General features: G+C 47.3%; 1 protein-coding gene across 8 annotated transcripts in view; it reads left to right on the top strand.

Annotated features, from left to right (window-relative positions):
- Positions 1-17712, top strand: part of GTF2IRD1 (GTF2I repeat domain containing 1) — a 70673-nt gene extending 52961 nt beyond the window's left edge. For 6 of the 8 annotated variants that reach the window (XM_059865941.1, XM_059865946.1, XM_059865945.1 and 3 more), the window contains 8 exons: positions 3533-3716; positions 4278-4306; positions 9998-10045; positions 14061-14138; positions 15192-15384; positions 15840-15877; positions 16571-16707; positions 17460-17712. In XM_059865941.1, coding sequence (XP_059721924.1) covers positions 3533-3716; positions 4278-4306; positions 9998-10045; positions 14061-14138; positions 15192-15384; positions 15840-15877; positions 16571-16707; positions 17460-17534 — 782 coding nt within the window. In that variant the 3' untranslated portion in view covers positions 17535-17712. The remainder of the gene's footprint in view (positions 1-3532; positions 3717-4277; positions 4307-9997; positions 10046-14060; positions 14139-15191; positions 15385-15839; positions 15878-16570; positions 16708-17459) is intronic. The other 2 variants (XM_059865944.1, XM_059865942.1) reach the window with 2 other exon arrangements.
- The last annotated feature ends 958 nt before the right edge of the window (positions 17713-18670 follow it).

The raw sequence follows: 18670 nt of genomic DNA, 5'->3' as shown, positions 1-18670 counted from the left end.
TGGTTCTCACCCAAAAATCAAATTCCCTGGAGGGACACATCATGTTTCCCTGTCCCTCTGTATCACCCACCAAGTGCACGCAGGTCCTTGGGCAAAAACAATCCCATGGGTAGGTCTGCTTTTGCTTGAGGCAGGACCAATCCAAACTCTCTTCCCTAATGCATTTTCTACATGCACCATGGGGACTTCATCCTCTTCTACAGCACATGGAGGTTTTGATTGGGCAGGGCCAGCCTGATTGGTAGAGCCTCAGGTGTTAACTAACCAGGTGACCTTTGCTAAATGCAGATCTAGTGTTTGAAGGTTCCCCCATGCATTGCTTTCAGTGTGAATTTTAACAATGCATTGTACCATTCTGTTTTTCCAGAGGCTGCTGCATGTACTTGGCACTGGTTAGGCCACACCTTGAGTGTTGTGTCCAATTCTGGGTCCCCCAATACAGGCAGGATGTTGAGATGCTTGAATACATCCAGAGAAGGGCAACAAGGCTGGTGAAGGGTCAAAAACACAAGTCCTTTGAGGAGAGGCTGAGTGAACTGGTGTTGTTTAGCCTGGAGAGGAAGAGGCTCAGGGAGACCTCATCACTCTCTACAGCCCCTGAGCAGGAGGGTGTAGCCAGGTGGGGGTTGGTCTGTTCTCCCAGGCTGCCACTGACAGAATGAGAGGACACAGTCTTAAGCTTCACCAGGGGAAGTTTAGGCTGGACATAAGGAAAAAATTCTTCACAGAAAGAGTGATTGGGCATTGGAATGAGCTGCCCAGGAAGGTGGTGGAGTCACCATCTCTGGATGTGTTTAAAAAAAGATTGGATGTGGCCCTTAGTGCCATGGTGTAGTGATAAGGTGGTGTTAGGTCATAGGTTGGACTTGATGATCTCAAAGATCTTTTCCAACCTAGTTAATTCTCTGATTCTGTGATAAGGTATTTTTGCAAGCAGGTCCTGGATGGATAATAATTGGCATAGACTCCATGTGTTTCAGAAGGCTGAATAATAATCTTTATTAAGAAACCCATTGCTCTTTTATAGATAGTTGCAATACAGGTGGACCTCATTGGTCCAATCCAAACACCATCACCACTGGCTAATTAAGAAATCACCCTTTGGTAAACAAATCTCCATAACACATTCCATGTGTTCACAACAACAGGTGCAGCAAGTTAAGAATTGTTTCTCATTCTTTTCTCTGATCTCACAGACGTTCCCAGCACAATGACTGGGAAGCTGTCTGTTTGTTTCTCTCTGTGGCCAGAGAGCTGCTGCCACAATAGGGAGTATGATACCTGCCCTCAATCCCATGCTTTCTGGCCCAGGTGTCAAGGAGGCTATTTTTGAAATGAGTCCCATGCCCAGCCTGATTCTTTCAGTGTGCCCTGTTGCCACAAGACCTGCTTTTCAAGGCACAGGATGGAGTGTGAGGCACAGGGTAGGTCCTCAAGCATCCAGTGGTGCCTTCTACCACTGAGAGCACATAGTGCTTGCCTTGGCAGGTTTCAGGCAGTGTGATGCAATCAATCTGGCAGGTTCCCCATACTTATATTTAGACCACTGCCCCCCACAGGAGCTTTACCCACTTGGCTTGCTTTGATCTCAGCTCATGTTTCACAGTCATGAATAACCTGGCAGATGGTGACCATGGTTGAGTCCACACCTCGATCACAAAATCATCTGTTTGTTGCAGCTCTTCCTTGATGACCTGAGGTGTCAGGTGTCACTGAGCTAGAAATAATTCACCCTTATGTTGCCAGGCCAGATCTGCCAGAAATACTTTAACCTTGGCAGCCCAATCCACCTGTCCATTGTTGTGATACTCTTCAGTAGCCCAACTCTCGTGTATGTCTGCATCTAGAATGACAAGCTCTTACAGCTGACTTCTCTAGCTGGGCAGTAATGTCTTATCACACTTCAGCAGCCCAGATAGGTTTCTCTCTGTACTGCCAACCGGTCATTTTCTGTTGGTCCAGGCACCCCCACAGAGCATTTGCTGCCATCCATGTGTCAGTGCAGAGGTAGAGCACTGGCTGTTTCTCTTGCTCAGCAGTCTCTAGAGGCAGCTGGACAACTTTCAGCTCTGCAACCTGACTTGATCACCGTGTCCCTTGATAGCTTCTGTGACTCACCATGTAGGACTCCTTATGGCAGCTTTCCATTTTCAGTGAATCCCTACAATGACAAGAAGTGTCAGTGAAGAGAGTGTATCACTCTTCCTTTTCTGGTAGCTGATTGTATGGTGGGGCCTCCTCAGCACACGTCACCTTCTATTCAATGATGATAATGACAATAGTTGAATATTTTCACTGTCAGGCCAGTCCATGATGATTCCCAGGATCCCAGGGTGATTGGGATTTGCTGTCCAAGCTCTCTGTTTGATCAGTGCTGTCCACATAGACCCTGCAGCATCAGTGTGTGCTGCAGGGCTTTCCCTCTGAACACCCAGCCCAGCACTGGTAGCTGGGGTGCCAGGAGGAGCTGTGCTTTGGTGCCAGTCCCTTCTGAAGCAGCTCAAACCCCTTCATAAGCAGGCAGTATCTCTTTTTCAGTTGGGGTGGAGCTGGCCTCAGATCCTTCATATTCCCAGCTCCTGAAGCCCAGGGGTTGTTCTGGAATCTCTCCAGGTACCTTCTGCCAGAGGCTCCAGGAAGGACAATTCTCCCCAGCTGTGGTGCAGAGAACATTCTTTGCATCCTGTCCTGTTCTGACTGACCCAAGGGCTACTGCCTAAACAATCTCCTGTTTAATTTGTTCAAAAACTTGTTGCTCAGGACCCCACCTAAAGTTGTTCTTCTTCCATGACATGTGATAGAGAAGGTTTACAATCTGACTGTAATCTGGAATATGTATCCTCCAAAACCCAACAGCACCTAAGGAAAGCCTGTTTCCTTTTTGCTGTTTGCTGAGAACAGAGCTGTTTTGTTGACCATATCCATTGGAATCTGACAACATCCATCTTGCCATTTTGCTACTAAAAACTGAATTTCCCAGGCAGGTCCCTCGACCTTAGTTTGCTTTATGACAAAACTGGCCTTCAGGAGGACTTGGATTACCTTCTCCTCTTTCTCAAAACCTTCTGCTCTGTTGCCTCACACAGTGATGTCACCAATGTACTGCTCGTGCTGAAGTTCCAGCAGGGGTAAGACTTGTCCAGGTACTTGCAAGGAAATATGTAACCTCAATCCCACAGGCAGGCCTAAGAGAGGGAACACAGCTGTGGAGTTATCTCCAAATAACATCCAAAAACAAAGAGCAGCAGTTTTCCATCCCTCCACTGCAGTGCATGGGCATCATGATGCAGGACAGTGCATCTCCTTGGCCCCATGAGCTCTGCTGCACACATGTGCCTGTGTTTGGACCCTTCCACTGCCATCATGGAGGCAGCCTGAAAATGTTAGTCCTTGATTTAATGCTGACCTGGTGCCTCAGCAGCCTGCTCACACTGTGCTGTGCCTTGGTGGGGCTGGGGATAAAGCCAGAGCTGCAGCAGAAATGGCATCCCTGGCATTCTCAGTACTTAATTACCACTCACTTCTCTCCTAGGTGAGGCCTTGGGGATTAAATACCCTGTGCAAGTGCCCTACAAACGCATTAAGAGCAACCCAGGGTCGGTGATCATAGAGGGACTGCCTCCTGGGATCCCCTTCAGGAAGCCCTGCACCTTTGGCTCCCAGAACCTGGAGAGGATACTGGCTGTTGCTGATAAAATCAAGTTCACTGTGACAAGGTATGTGGTGAGAGGTGTCAGCCATCCTGTGGAGCCAGAGAGGGGGAGAGGAGGGAGCCCACCTAAAGCACTCCCTGCTCTGCAGCCCCATTGGGGCAGGTCTGGAAGTGCCTCCAGTCCCCCAAGACAGCAATTGAGGTGGCAGCTGATGGTTCATCAGAAAGGAGGGGACCATAACACAGAGACTCCTGCTTTCTTCCCATCTACTGCCTGAGGAGATGGTGGGGAAGGCAGTGGCAGGAGAAGAAGGTGCTTGGTGAGATTGATCTCCAGGTAGAGAAATCCCAGCCCTTTTTTAGGAGGCTTGAGACAGATTATTGCTGATGCAGGGCAGTGCTCAGAGCCCTGCTGTGCTTCAGCACCCTCTGTTTGTGGCAGGGTCCTCTGCTGCCCCAAGCAGGGACCTCATCCCCACAGAGCTCCTGCTGGTCCCACATGAGTTGTGTGAAGGACAGGCTGATCCCAGCCTTCCATGGGCCACAGGAGGCTGTTCAGCCAAGGCATGCTTGCTTCCTCATACCATTTCATTTTAAATCTCCTTTTTTTCCTTCTTTTTCACAGGCCTTTTCAAGGACTCATCCCCAAACCTGGTAAGAGATGATACCTTTTTGCCTAAGCAATGCATTGGGTAGTGGTGGTCAGGGAATTGTAAACTGTGGATGGCAAGCAATAATTTTGTCAGCTGGAGGAAGGTTGTTCTACTTCACTTTCCTGGGCTTTCCCACTTTGGTTTTGTTGTTGTTTGGTGCATTCATTGCCTGAGACAGTTGGCCTCAGCATCACCCATCAGTACTGCTGCTGTTGCTCTGAAATGATGGCATTTTCCAAGAACTGATCTAGGGCAGGGATCTGCTTTCTGTATTTAAGAAAGCACACACTTTCTTAAGTGTTTTCTTAAAATAAATCTGTGTTGTAATGAGCTGGTGGATTGAGTGGTGAGGGAAGGTCTTGGTAAGGAGTGATTAACCACAAGGGTCCACGTTGGGCTGCAGTAGCATGGCAGTGAAGGTCCACTCCAGCTCATGAACATTCCACAGGCAGATAGAGCAGGGAAGACTTGGCAGAGGAGAGGACAGGGTGTCCAGGGTGCACTCCATACACAGCTGCTCAAATCATCATCCCAGAGCCATGTCCTTCACTGTCAGTCCCTGCAGTAGCTGTCTCTCATTTCTTGGCTGCTCAGAAAAGAGAGTTGCTGTCAGAAATGTGGGTAAAAACCTGTCTTGATTTTAAATGTCTGTAATTACAACTGTTGGAAGAGCACAGATGGGTGCAAAGAACCTTGTCATCTTTATTCATGGCTTCCCATTTCCTTGGCCAGCCTCCATGGCAATGCCACAATTTAGGAAAGACAAATATGACAGACAGGAAAACATTTATATGCCCTTATTTGGAATAGCAGAAAGGCGTTAGAGCTCTAACAAAAGGTGAGCTGTCAGTAAAATTCAGGCATGGTCCTTGTGTTCACTTCTAGGAAATTCAGGCATGGTCCTTGTGTTCACTTCTAGGAAATTCAGGCATGGTCCTTGTGTTCACTTCTAGGAAAATTCAGGCATGCTCCATGTGTTCACTTCTAGGAAATTCAGGCATGGTCCTTGTGTTCACTTCTAGGAAATTCAGGCATGGTCCATGTGTTCACTTCTAGGAAATTCAGTCATGGTCCATGTGTTCACTTCTAGGAAATTCAGGCATGGTCCTTGTGTTCACTTCTAGGAAAATTCAGGCATGGTCCTTGTGTTCACTTCTAGGAAAATTCAGGCATGGTCCTTGTGTTCACTTCTAGGAAATTCAGGCATGGTCCATGTGTTCACTCCTAGGAAATTCAGGCATGGTCCATGTGTTCACTTCTGTGTCCCTGTGTAGGGCCCAGCCAATGACAGGCAGGTCCCCCAAGACCTCTGTGGAACTTGGCCTTAGACTTGTATCTTTTGGTCCTCAGCAGCAATGTGCCAGCTCACATCAGCTGCAGCTAAGATGAGCCCTCACTGAAGCACAAGTTTTGCAGAACTCTGGTTTTCCACAGGGTTCCATGGCTGTGTGTGCACTCCTCCAGCCACATCTTGTCTTTCCATTCCCCCACTCTAAACAGTCAAATTCTGTTAAGAGATGTTGATCTGACACAAATCACACCATTAACAAGGGAGCACATCAGAAGGGAAATACTTCAGGCTGCTACCTGGCTGGGAGACACAGCCTGAGAAAAAGAGATGGAGAGGAAATTGATTTTCCTTTCAATGCACAACATTTTTTCCCTCCTCCTCCAGCTGAATGCTCCCCTCACAGACCAGCCTTTTAGCACAAACCCAAAGACATATTTTATGTGTATTTCAGTACCCAAGTGGGCTCAGCAGGTCACAGCACCCCTGCCAGGCTGGGTGCTTCACTCCCTCTCCTCCCACTGAGGTTTAAATAAGAGCAGATACAGGTGAGGGGTTTTTCTTACTTGACATCTCAATTTGTTATAGACAATTTCCCGTATTTGCCAAATCTTCAGAGACAGTTTCAGGACTCATAAGTATTTTTCAGTAGTCAGATTACCACTGGAATGTCTCTTCCAGAAAAGAGCTGATTGTATTTTGCCCCTCCCTAATCCCCACAGGCAGCAATTAACCCATTGTTTGATTTTCCACCCCACTACACCAAAGTGGTTGGTGGCAGTACAGTGATGCAGTCACTGCCTTGGCTTTGATTGCTTTTCATCTGCCTTACCAAAATGAATGATTTCCAACTAGCCATAGGTCACTAAAAATTTAAATTAAAGAGTCTTCAATATTGTGTAGTGAAGCCCTGTAATGTAAAATGAAGAGCAGCAGCATGCTTGGCATTAAAATAAAGTCAATGCAAATCACTTTTATTTCACAGAGGAGGGTTAAAATGAAAGCAGTAGTTACTCCCAAGTATGGCATTGCAGAGGTCTCTAAAAGCAGGAAAGCTCAGGAGGTAAAATCATAAATGTGAGGAAAGCTAATGGGTTTTGTGGATCATTTTGGCTAAAAAATTACATGAAGTGTACCTGTGTTTAGGAGAAAGGGAAATTTAATGTAATTTTCAAATAAAATCACTACGGAGTGATTTTAGTTGCCTTTAGGTTAAACCTTTAACCTTTTAGGTTAAACCTTTATGGGGTTTAATATGCTTTAAAGCTGTGTACCTCCTGCATTGCTGTGCTGCAAAACCAGCACAATTGCAAAGAGCATTCCTGGTAACTGCAGGACCACAGATCTCTTTCTTTTGGGAACACCCACTTTTTAAGTGTAACAGAAACAGGTAAAAGGATTTCAATATGATCTGAGTGCCTCATGTGCCTTTTTCTCAAGCTAATCTGTAATTTGTATGTTGAGATGGTATTTTTCCTTGAATGGGAGATGGGGGAGTTGCTAGTGCAGAAGCAGCAGGGGGCTGTGTGCCTGCAGGGATGCTGTTTGCAGAAGGATGTGAATTTTGCAGGAAATGAGGCTCATTTTTGGAAAAAAACCCTTCAGCAGTGCAGGTTTGCAGCCTCTCAAAGATGGGACAATGGCCCTGAGGGCACCAGTGCCAGCACTTCAGCTGCATGGCCTCCCCAGGGCCTTCGACCCAGGAGCACAACCCTCTTGGCATCCAGAAGTTTTCCTTTTGATTTGCAGTGCCTCTTCTCCACACTGCTGGTCTCTGCTCTGCAAAAGAGACATTCAAAACCCCTTTTGGAAAGCAGCATGATCTTTCAGCACTAAATAGGAGTGAGTGAGCAGGGGTGAAGCTCTGGTGCCATAAACACTACACTCATCCTTTTGTTTTTTCTTTCCTGAGGCACAGATACAAAACTGGCTTAATATGAGCCTTTGAAAAATACTATCAAGCATAAGTAATCTAGCACACACACACATACACACACAAAAAAGTCTTTCTGTATGTTAATTTTAATGTGCTTTGATTGAAAATGTAGACCAGCTCCATCTGTCCTATTCCCCAAGCTCCCTACCATCACGATAGATTATTTTCCATACTCCAATTAATAAAGTAGGGCAGGCAGTGTTATTTAATTAAAAAACCCACACATCCAGGCATCCTTTATATATATATATATATATATATATATTTCTTTTCTTAATCACAAGAGCACAATCCTCCTCAAGACTTTGATGAGATGTGCCTCGCATTGGAAACTCCTAGCAAGAAAAATAGAAAAGAGGAAAGCTGTGATGAGGGCTGAGCACATCTTGCTCCATCACCAGGTTGCTTTTCAAAGTCCATATCCATCTCCCTTCACCCCCCCAACCCTTTTTAACCCCCCAGCCAGGCCTGAGGTGATTATTTTTGAGTGTTCAACTGGTCACTGTTTCTAGTCTAAGGTGAAAATTCAGGCAGGTTGAATATATGTGTGTGTGTGTGTGTAAAAATATAAATTTTTATACATGGATAATTATGAGGGTTAAAATTCTAGCAGGTGTGAATAGCTGTGGAGCTTCAAAGCCTGTTTACAAGCATGTTTGTGATTCCAATCACCTTTTTCTTTCCCTAGCTTTGGTCTCCTTTTCCCATTTGCCTCTGCATGTGGCATCCTCGCTGTCCAGAGGGCAGCACCATCACCCAGCTCATCCAAGGCCTTGTGTTCACTCTGCTCTTTCCTTCCTCCTGCTCTCCACCACCCTCACATCCTGTTGTGTCCTTCAGAGACCCCAACCCCCCTCATTTTTCAGGGTGAGATGGATGCTATTCCACCCTGGCACATTGGGGTGCACTCCATCCTTGCAGGGCAGTTGCCCTGAACCTGGTGGGGTGCTTCCTATGGTTCAGGGCTGAATGCCACCTTTGAGTTAGCAGGACAAGAAATTTGAATTACCTTTCTTAAGGTAATTTCATAACAGCACCTTGAAATGCTGCAAAAGCCTTTGAGTTGCTGCCAAGCAAAGGAAATGCCATGCTGCCTTTTCTCAACCAGTTCTGAGCCATATTGGAAAGATCCTGCCATATGTTCTCTCCCTTGCTGCCTGCAGTCTGCCTGTGCTCCTGCCTGCATTCCTCCTTGACAGAAGCCATGCCAGGACCTTGCTCCCTCTTGGCTTGGATTTTTAGCTTGGCTTTCCCAGCACCAGCATGACCCATCTGCATCTCCTTCCCCCTGCATAAGCATTTAGTGCAGTGGGTGCTGCCCACAGGGTGTCACCAGAGATTTAGAGGACCAAGCTGCAGAAATTGTTTCTTATTTTGGGGTAGGATCCTGCAGCATGGCAGTGAGTGGCCCTGCTGCAACTACTTATGGCAGAATTTGTCTTCCTGCAGCTCAGGGATGAAGAGCCCCAGCTCATGTGGGTTGACACCCAAAGCTCAGTGCCTGCAGCTGCCCTGGGCAGAGCCACGTGGTATTTCTGGTCCTTTGAGCTGCTGAACTGCAGGGCTCTCCTCCCCCTGCAGGGCACCAGCAGAGCTCTGTGCTGCAGTGGCTGCTTTCCTGAGCCTGCTTGAAATGGGGAACGGGTATTTTGAGCTAGATGTTTGGAGCTACTTCAGATTGCTTATGCCTCTCCTCAGGAGATTTGGACACATGCTCCTGCTGTCTCCCAATCCCCTTCTGTTTGCTGGTGTCAGCTCACTGCAGTTTGGCATCAAGAGCCTCACCTCTGAGCCCCTTCCTTGCCCTGGTGCTGCAACCCTGACCTCCTCACAGCTCTCTCTGTGGCTGTGACTTCAGCAGGATGAGCCACTTCATTTCTCCTTTTGCCCATCATGCAAATCCAGGCCATAGTCCCATCCCTGGCTGTGTTTCCACAGGAAGTTAATTTCTTTTTATGTCACTGATCACTTTGGAGTCAGTGGCAAGCACCAGCCTCTCCTTAGGGATTCCTTTTTCTCCCATTTCTCCTCTTGATGCAGAGCTGTCACAATCTCCCTGTTTGCTTTTCATCTGCTTTAACCTGAGATTTTTTTTTTTCTCCTCTGGCACTGGAACAGCTGTGCAAGGCAGCTGCTGCTGCTCTGTCACATGCCATAAATGCTGTCATTTGGCCTGCATCCTTATGCAGATGTGGACCTTGAGCTGCTCAGGAGAGCCAAAGGGATGCTTGCAGGCTTAAGCAAATTCCAGCAAAGCAGGTCCTGGTATGAGGTGGAGAGCCCAGCTCACCAGGAAATAACTTGCCAGGCAGTTATTAGCTACCAAAACATCTCTGTGCCAAGGAGCCAGAGGAATTTTAATCCTGGGTTTTGCTTTTGTTTGTGACCAAGAAACCAAGCTGCAGCACTCATGGATCTCTTTTTCTTTCTCTTTTTGTGTTTTTGTCTCCCATTACCTTGTGCTGTAGCCCCTAGACGGATAACATCTTTGGAAAAAGCCTATGCTGCTCTCAATGGTACGTAGCTCAGGTGGTGCATCGTAGATGGTAGCAGACAAGAAATGCTCTTACTTGTGTTTAAATATGGGAATGAAAATGTCTAAACCCCCCAAATTTCAGGTATTGTTTTTCCCTGTGGTATCCAGAACTGAATGATACAGTGTTTTATTGTTGTTATTAATCCTTTCTGCATTTCTAAGCCCCGCTGCTGTAGTCCCTGAGCATCGCTGCCATCACTCCAGCCAAACCAACCTGCCATGTTCTTCTCATGCTTCATCCATGCAATTAATTGTTTACAAATTAATTTGTTACAAATCCACTTGCCATTCATAAGGAGAGCTTCCATGGGTTTGGGTTGGGGTTGTTTTTGCTTTGCTTTAACGCATACTCTGGGTCAGGGCTGGTGAGCAGCCATGAAGGCTCCAGGGATGTAAGACAGACTGATGTACAGAAGAGCTGACCTGTGCCAGTGGCAGGGCATGGCATAGCTACAGCAGATCCAGCCTCAGTGCCACCAGCTGGGATTTTGCCTGTGGGTCTAGATGTTAATTGCTGCTGCCACAAGTTTATAGCTCTGCTTTGAAAACATACATATGTTAAGCTAATTCAAACTGCATTTAAACCTGAGTTACTGCAGAATAGCCTTAGTAAAGTCAGCAAGTTTATTCTGGATTTACACAGGGGTGTAACTGAATTGCAGCCATAGAAGCTGGAAGGGGAAAGACTCCTCTTAGGATTCAGGGCAGGCTGCTGTAAGGAGCCTGCCCTCAGCCTGCCAGCTGAGTATCTCTTTGATGAGCCTGGGATTGCCTGCAGAAAGGATCTGAGCCATATTTTCAGTGAGATGTGTTGGGCAGTGACAGTTTTCCTGACGCAACAGGCTTCAGGACAAGTCTTTGGGTAACAGGAGGTTGTTACTCCAGGAGCAGTGGCTGAGCAGAGGACAGGCATCCCCTTGAGCAGCATTTGAGGGTACAGGTGGGGGCATGAGAAGGAAGAAGGCTCCATTGAGTACCCTGCCCAACTATGCTGTGGCTTCACCACTGAGATGAAGGTTCTGCACGTGACACAATAAACACAGACAGAACCATTATTTATCCATGGGATACCTTGGATTTGGTGTTGTGTGGGTTTTTCCAGTCACTAGAAGAATAAGCAGTGGTTTGGATTCTATTGCTCAACAGCAGACACCTAAACATCAGTTTTTATAATTACTAAAAGTAGCTTGGTGTCTCTCAAGGAAATGTTAAGCTCTGACCAATCCTATAGAAAAAAGTAAGTGGTGCTTTAAAAATGTGACCACTTCTATGTAAATGCCTGTGGACTGCAGAAGTGCTGACTTCAGGCAAACAGAATTGGGGGGGAAAAAAATTAACTAGCTACTATTTTAATTTAAAAAAAAAAAGGGTAATAGACCTGAAGCCAGCAGCATGGATAAACCTGCTTTATGGGAAGGACTCAGCACATTTCAGAAGCACTAGCTGCTTCCTTGATTTACTTCTTCCTTCAGTTTACTCCCTGAGTTGATTAATTCCAAACCCAAATGGGTAAAGTCAAAGGGAGATGGAGATCCCTCTTGCCTGGGCACAGAGGGGTAAGTCCCTGGGAAGCAGTGCCACTGGCCAGAGGCTCCTCTTTGGCTTCACTGTTATGCATGCTCAGTTCCAGGATTTTCATGACATTTCTTTGTGTCCTTGAATGGGAATTTGGGAGTAGTGCCCACCTCAAGGTGGAAAAAACAAGATCCCTAGGGATCTTCTTTCTTGCACTCGGGTCACTTGGGGCAGGAGCAGAAAGGAAAGACCTGCTGCATTTTTCAGTCCCAGAGAATTAAATGAGTGAGAACACTGAATTTTGGTGTGTCTTTGTCTGCTACCATCTACACATCCATACGGGTACGTATATACAGCCCAGAAACTGAGCAGTGATGACAGGGAAGTCACAGAGGGAGCCCTCAGGGCTGTCCCCTCTGGTCCTCCATGGCCTCCAGAGTGGCACTGCAAGGCATCACTTAGAAACCTTCATCTATTCTATTTATGTTTTGCTCCATGCCATTCAAGCTGCTTTGTTGCCATTTCCGGATTTGAAGCACAACTGGCCCCTGAGCTCTCTTTGCAGAAAGTTCTTGGGTTGGTTTTTGTTTTGTTTTTGGAGGTTTTTTGTGATTTTTGGTTTTTTGAGATTTTGTTTTGTTTTGTTTTTTGTGTGTGTGTGCAATATCCAGGTGAAGCAATTGTTTTCCAGGTGGAGAAGAGGCTTTTTTGAGGTTGTACCCTGCAGTAGCAGGGTGCAGAGGTTTGAGGTTGCCAGCTTCTCTCCAGCACCCACAGCAGCAGAGGGGCTGAGATGTGGGATGGGATCTTTCTGCCTGGAGTGCTGAGCACTGAAATCAGTCCCATGCAGGGGACAGGGACTTGTAGTGGATTTTCACCTTACATTTAAAACGAAACTTCCAGCCATGTGTTTGCTTGAAACCAAAACAAAAATCATATGATCGATCAAAGTAATAAAAAAATCATAATCATGTGATTGCACAAAATGAAACTGAATAGCTGCAGACTGGGGGGCAGAGGATGCCTTGATCCCTCATGCCAGGGTTTGCAGGGATCACCTTGATGCTGTAAAAGCCGACTGTGAATAGCTCTTGTGAGAGCCCACCTGAAGCACTGCATCTGGCTGAGGCCTCCAGCACAACACCTGAACCTGTTGGAATGAGTCCAAAGGAGGCCACAAACTCACCCAAGAGCTGGAGCACTCCTGCTCTGGAGCCAGGCTGGGACAGCTGGAAGTGTTCACCTGAAGAAGAAAAGGCTTTAGGGAGACCTTGGAGCCCCTTCCAGTGCCTAAAGAGGCTCCAGGAGAACTGGAAAGGGACTTTGAACAAGGGCCTGAACAGTGTCTTCTGGCAGCCTCTGCCCCCAAAATGTCCTGAGCTGCCTGGTGCTGAGGGCTGGGTTCAAACCTCTTGGCTGAAAGCATTAATAGAATGTGATTAGATGTTGCTTAAGACACCTGAGGACACCAATACTAAAGATGGGATTTGGGCAGCATCTCCCAGCACCTCTTTCTACCCTTTTGAGCCACCCTCCACCATCACCTGAGCCAGCACTTGCACAGAGCACACCTTTACTGTGTCTGGCCATGGCAGAAACTTGGAACTGGATGGTCTTGGAAGGTCCTTTTTAACCCAAACCGTGCAGTGGTTCCATGATTTTTATCCAGTGGTTTGCCAGCCTGGGTGACAGTGCCTGCCTTGGGTGCAGTGAGGATCTTCTTTGGGAGGAGAGGAGGTGGGGAGTCCACCCCACTGAGCTGGTCCTGCACTGTGCATCCCAGCTTGCTGGGAGCTGCAGGGGTGGCCACAGCAAGAGGCAGAGAAGGTGTGTTCACTTGGTACTTGACACCTCTGGGGAAAAAAAGGCATTAAAGGGACAGGGTCAGGGTCATTTGACCCTAGGTCAAAGATTAAGGTCATGACCCCAATCATTTGTCCTGGAGCCTCCTGAGGATGCTAAACAGATGAGTGTAAAAATCTACTGACTTAGGCACATTGTTTGACATGAGAGAATGGAAGAGAAACTCTTTAGCACAATGAGGATAATTTAAAAAGCTAGGAAAGCCAAGCTGATTATATGGCTTATTATAAAACAATACTTCACTTAGGAGCTTAGCCAAAGAAGTGCTCTCTCATTGCTTGATGTCACTTGTGGGAGCATTCATGGCACTGAGGGCTTGAGTCTTTGTTGCTTTGCATTTTTTCTAGTCATTTACAGCCCCACAAAGTGGATATAAAATGCTTTTAGCTGTGGCAGCACATGGCAAATGGAGATGTGGCAGCATTTTAGAGCTGCTTTGCACAGCTCTGGAAGGTGTGGCAGGGTGCAAGCACAGAGCAGCACCTCAGAGGTGTCCCCAGGCCGTGCTGGGGCAGAGGGACAGGGATGCTGTCCTGCATTGTGTCAGTGACATTGGTTTTCCAGGGGCTCAGAAGGAAACAGGTTAAGTTGACCCCTGTTCTTTCTTGCTTTTGCAGATGAGGATGATGCCAACAGGCTTGGAGAGAAGGTGATTCTGCGAGAGCAAGTGAAAGAGCTTTTCAATGAAAAATACGGTGAGTCTCTGCTTGTAGGCATCATAGGGTGAGGCTGGTTCTGCTGAGAGCAGCCACAGTTAAAATTATTTCCACAAAGGCCTCTATTTATAGCCCAAGCCCATGCCAGCTGCTGCAGCACAGATATTGTCCAGCTGCTCCATGTTACAGCCTGTCCCCAGGGATATCCCTGTGTCTCACTCTTGGCAGGTGGGACCATTACCTTCTTGTGACAGCTCATCCTTGGAGAGGGGAGGGGGTATGGCAAAATGAAGCACAGCAGCAGGATTTGTTCAGTCTGATGTCAGCCTTTGGTGGGACAGACTCTCTGGGAGGAAAGCCAGAAATGTGGCTGTGCAGCCCTAACAGCTTCAGGTTTTGGGACTGCAGAGATGCAAGGTGGGACCAGGCTTTTACAGTCAGAAACAGCACAGGAGTGAGGGATGTTCTCTGCTCCCCAGTGAGGAGGAAATGAAAGGGTACCCAGAGAGGTGAGCAACAGGTTTACCTGTACAGAAGGAAGGGCAGCAAGGAATTAAACTGAGGTGTATCACTGCCATAGGATGTCGTGGAGGCTAAAGAGAAAAATTGATTCAAGAAATGGACAGGAGTGATGTGATGATGTGATGTGATTGATGTGATGTGATGTGATGCAATGATGTGATGTGATGTGATGATGAGGATGGCTTTGATCTCCACCCCAGTGACTCCTAGACCTGTCTGTGTACAGAAGCAAGAGGAAATGGGCAAATCTCTTCCATTCCCCCTCTGCCCTGGGCTGTCTTGCATGCTGCTGCTTCTGGTCCAGCCATGGGCTTGGGCAAGTGTGGCAGTGTGTGTATTCTGAGCTGACCTGAGGCTCCTGGCAGAATTCTAAACAGAGACTAGGAGAGCAGACAATAAATTGGGCAGGTACATGTAAAAGGGCTGGGTGGGATGTGACTGCAGCAAAGGTTGGGCACCATAGCAGCCATGGCATCCCAGAGTCCCCCAGGGCTCTTGCTCCTTCCGTTGGTTGGTTCTGGAGCCCTGCAGGGTAAAGCTGTTGTGCTGTCCTCTGTTCTGCCATTTCAGGAGAGGCTCTGGGCTTGAACAGGCCTGTCATGGTGCCCTATAAACTCATCAGGGACAGTCCTGACTCTGTGGAGGTGACGGGGCTGCCGGACGATATCCCGTTCAGGAATCCCAACACCTACGACATTCATCGGCTGGAGAAGATCCTGAAGGCACGGGAGAGCATCCGAATAGTGATTATAAACCAGCTCCAGTGAGTTTTCCCAGCTTTGTGATGGGGGGTGTTTCTGCTTGTTAAGTGTTGTCCTTGCTTCTTCAGCCATAAGCAGAGCAACTCAGCATGAGGCCACCGGAGCCACCACATACCTGTGGAGGACCTGCTCCATCCCTGGCATCCACTGTCCTGTGCTGCAGGGAGGTACCTGCCCATGGGTGGGCACAGTGAAGGGTTACAGGGCCAGTTTGTCCCCTCTTTCTTGTGTGATTTGGGATGATGATGCTGGGAAGGGGCATGGGGGCTGGTAACTCAGAGACCCAGCTGAGCTCTTTCAGGTTGTTTCTCTCAGGATGCACTGGGGATGCTCCAAGTCCCCTCTCCACACAAAGGGCTGTTGGAGGAGTCAGCTCAGGGTCAGGGTCTGGGCTGTGTCCCAGCACAGGCAGGCACACAGGGTGAAACCACTGACTTGTGCCTTGTCTCTTCCACAGGCCATTTGCTGAAATCTGCACCGAGGCCAAACAAACAGGTAAGGGAAGGGCTGGGACATAACTGTGGCTTTCCTGGCACTGTGGGAGAGAAAATGGGTGGGAGTTGTGAGGTGGTGTTTGAACCTCCCACATGGGGAGAAGATCCTACCTACAAAAATTCAGGCTCAGCATCTGTTCCAGAGTAAACTGTCCTCTTGGAGGATTCCACTTCTGTGAGCTGTGGGAAGACTGGCTGTTTGGCTCAAACTTTCAGCATGTTCTGGAGGATGTGATTATCCCTCTCCCATTAGCAATTTACTCACCATGAGCAATTTATTCCCTGGTTAAAGCCCTTAATTTGAGCCATCACTTAGCAGTTGAATTTCTAAGGCAACAAGGTTTTCTGTCATCACTGGGAATGTGTTTCTCTCTCTGTCCCATCATCCTGATCAATCTCAGACCGTTTTAATCAAATGAGTCAGAATTAGCAGTCCTAGAGATAACTACAATCCTATGTTTTCTGAAAAGAGGTGCATGAATAGAGAAGGGAGATGTGGCAAGGCAGAGCATGCCTGCAGTGTGAGCAAAGCTGGCAGCTCTGTGCCACTCACGGAGGCCAAGCCTGTGTCACCGGTGGCAGCACCGTGGGGGATGCTCTGTGGAGGGCAAGGCCAGAGTGGCAAGATGAGGCCCCACATTTAGGGACCACATTTAGGGCTTGAACACCTCATGCCTTCCCTCTCTCCTTGCAGAGAAAGACATCAGTGTTCCCAAACGGAAGCGGAAGAGGATCTCCGAAGGGAACTCGGTATCTTCCTCTTCCTCTTCTTCCTCTTCCTCTTCTTCCAATATGGAGTCCACATCATCAACAAATCAGATCTCGCTTGTGGTAAAGCCTTCCAGATATTAGGGGGGTTACTGCCTACCTATCTTTCTGCTTCAGGATGCTGCTCTGTTCTCCTCGAGCTGTCACCACCTCCCTCCACCCAACACTATAAAGTATGATGTAAAATGGCACAAGCAGGTTTGGCAAAGGAGGAGACACACCTGTGGGGCTGTCTTTTTCTGCAGGGTTTGTCTGGGGCGAGCCTGACACCCCCAGGGGCTCTCCTGCATTCCTGCAGTGTGCCTTGGGGTGCTCAGCTTTAGTGGGTGCTGCATATGAGACAGGCTCAAGCAAATCCCTCCACCCTCCTGGGTTCAAACACGAGTGCTGGTGACATCACCTCGGGTCTGTGGTGCCCCTCAGCAGAACCTGGTCGTTCCCCACGGTCCAGGCTGTGCTGGGTGTACCTCCAGCTCAGTTCTGGGAGCAATGCAGAGTTCTAGAATGCCACAAAACGGGAAAAATAGGAGATAAAGTCAGGGAGATGCATACAACTGCACTCCTTCAGGGCTTGGCTTCAGTTGTGGATGATACCAAATAAAATTTCCCAAAAATGCACAAGAGAAATAAAAACTTAAAAGGGTTTTTGTTAAGCTTGCTGATGGTGTTTTGGTTTGGGGTTGGTTCTTTTCTCTTACTTGGAAAGTGGGAGCAACAGCCAGTTGTTGGAACATGTCAGAGATTTGATGTATGCATGGTTTTGTGTTGTGTCCTAACAGAGACTTTTGCCTTCTTTTTCTCTCCCTCTCTTTCAGCAATGGCCCATGAACATGTACATGTTAGACTATGGTGGTCTAAACGTCCAGATCCCAGGACCTCTTAACTATTAGACCTCAATATCAAATAAGAACCTCAAATGAAAGAAAAATAAATAAATGTAATTTATGTAAAAAGTGTATATTCCAATATGTATCGATGCCTTTTAGTTTTTCCAATGATTTTTACACTATATTCCTGCCATCAAGGCCTTTTTAAATAAAAATAAAAAGTGTTGCCTTGCTCTTAAAAGTACTTATTTTATTGCATATCATATTGATAAATAACATTTACAGGTAAGCATAAGGACAGAAGGGCACCCCTTGGACAGGCCTTGTTGGGCTTTGGCAGCTCAGTAAATCTTAGTGTCATCAGTGCCTGAAGCCAAGAGGTTTGAAATGTTTTAATGCTTCATTTAATTTAGCTCAAAGGTGTAAAAATTCATGTACAGAGCAGAGGAGTGGTACCAAACTGCAGAGGTGACAGAGGAGGGAGCCAGCCCTCCCAAGCATCAGTCACCTTCACCCCTGAGTTCTGTTGGCTCTGAAGCCCAAGTGCATTTGGATTAAGGGGGAAGGAGGTTTCAGGCCCCCCAAGACGTGAGATCCTCCCAAACCCTCCTGTGTCAAGTCTCCTGCTATCCCAGACTTGGAAAGGCACAGAAAGATTGGATTGTGTGCTTTTAACTGGCATTTCCTGAACCAGGAAAAATTTTCAGCCACTGAAGTCCTTCATGTTTTATGGTTTTATGATTATCATTCTATGATTTTATGGGAGGTTTTGATGCCTTTTGGGGAAGGAAGGTCCCACAACAGAATTGTGGAATTGTTTAATCTGTAAGATTGAGTCCAGCCATTAACCCAGCACTGCCATGTTCACCCCTAAGCCACATCCCTAAGGACTACATCCACATGTTTCTTGAATGGTGGCAGGATGATGTGATGCTTGCACTTTCCTGGACAGTTTATTTCAATGCCTGACCTCCCTTTTGTCAAAGACATTTTCCCTAACACCAAATCTAAACATCCCCTGGGAAAACTTGAGGTGATTTCCTCTTGTTGTATCACCACTGCCTGCCTAGCTACAACACCCTTTCAGGTGGTTGTAAGCAAGAAGGTCCCCCCTGAGCCTCCTGTTCTGCAGGCTGATCACACTGATGCTCCACAGGCTTCACTACACTGGACCACTGCAGGTAACAATGCTGAGTGCA

This window comes from Haemorhous mexicanus, chromosome 22 (genome assembly GCF_027477595.1).
Source record: "Haemorhous mexicanus isolate bHaeMex1 chromosome 22, bHaeMex1.pri, whole genome shotgun sequence".
Lineage (NCBI taxonomy): Eukaryota > Metazoa > Chordata > Aves > Passeriformes > Fringillidae > Haemorhous > Haemorhous mexicanus.
Note: the sequence above shows the minus strand (reverse complement) of the source record. Positions and strands in the feature narration are given on the sequence as shown.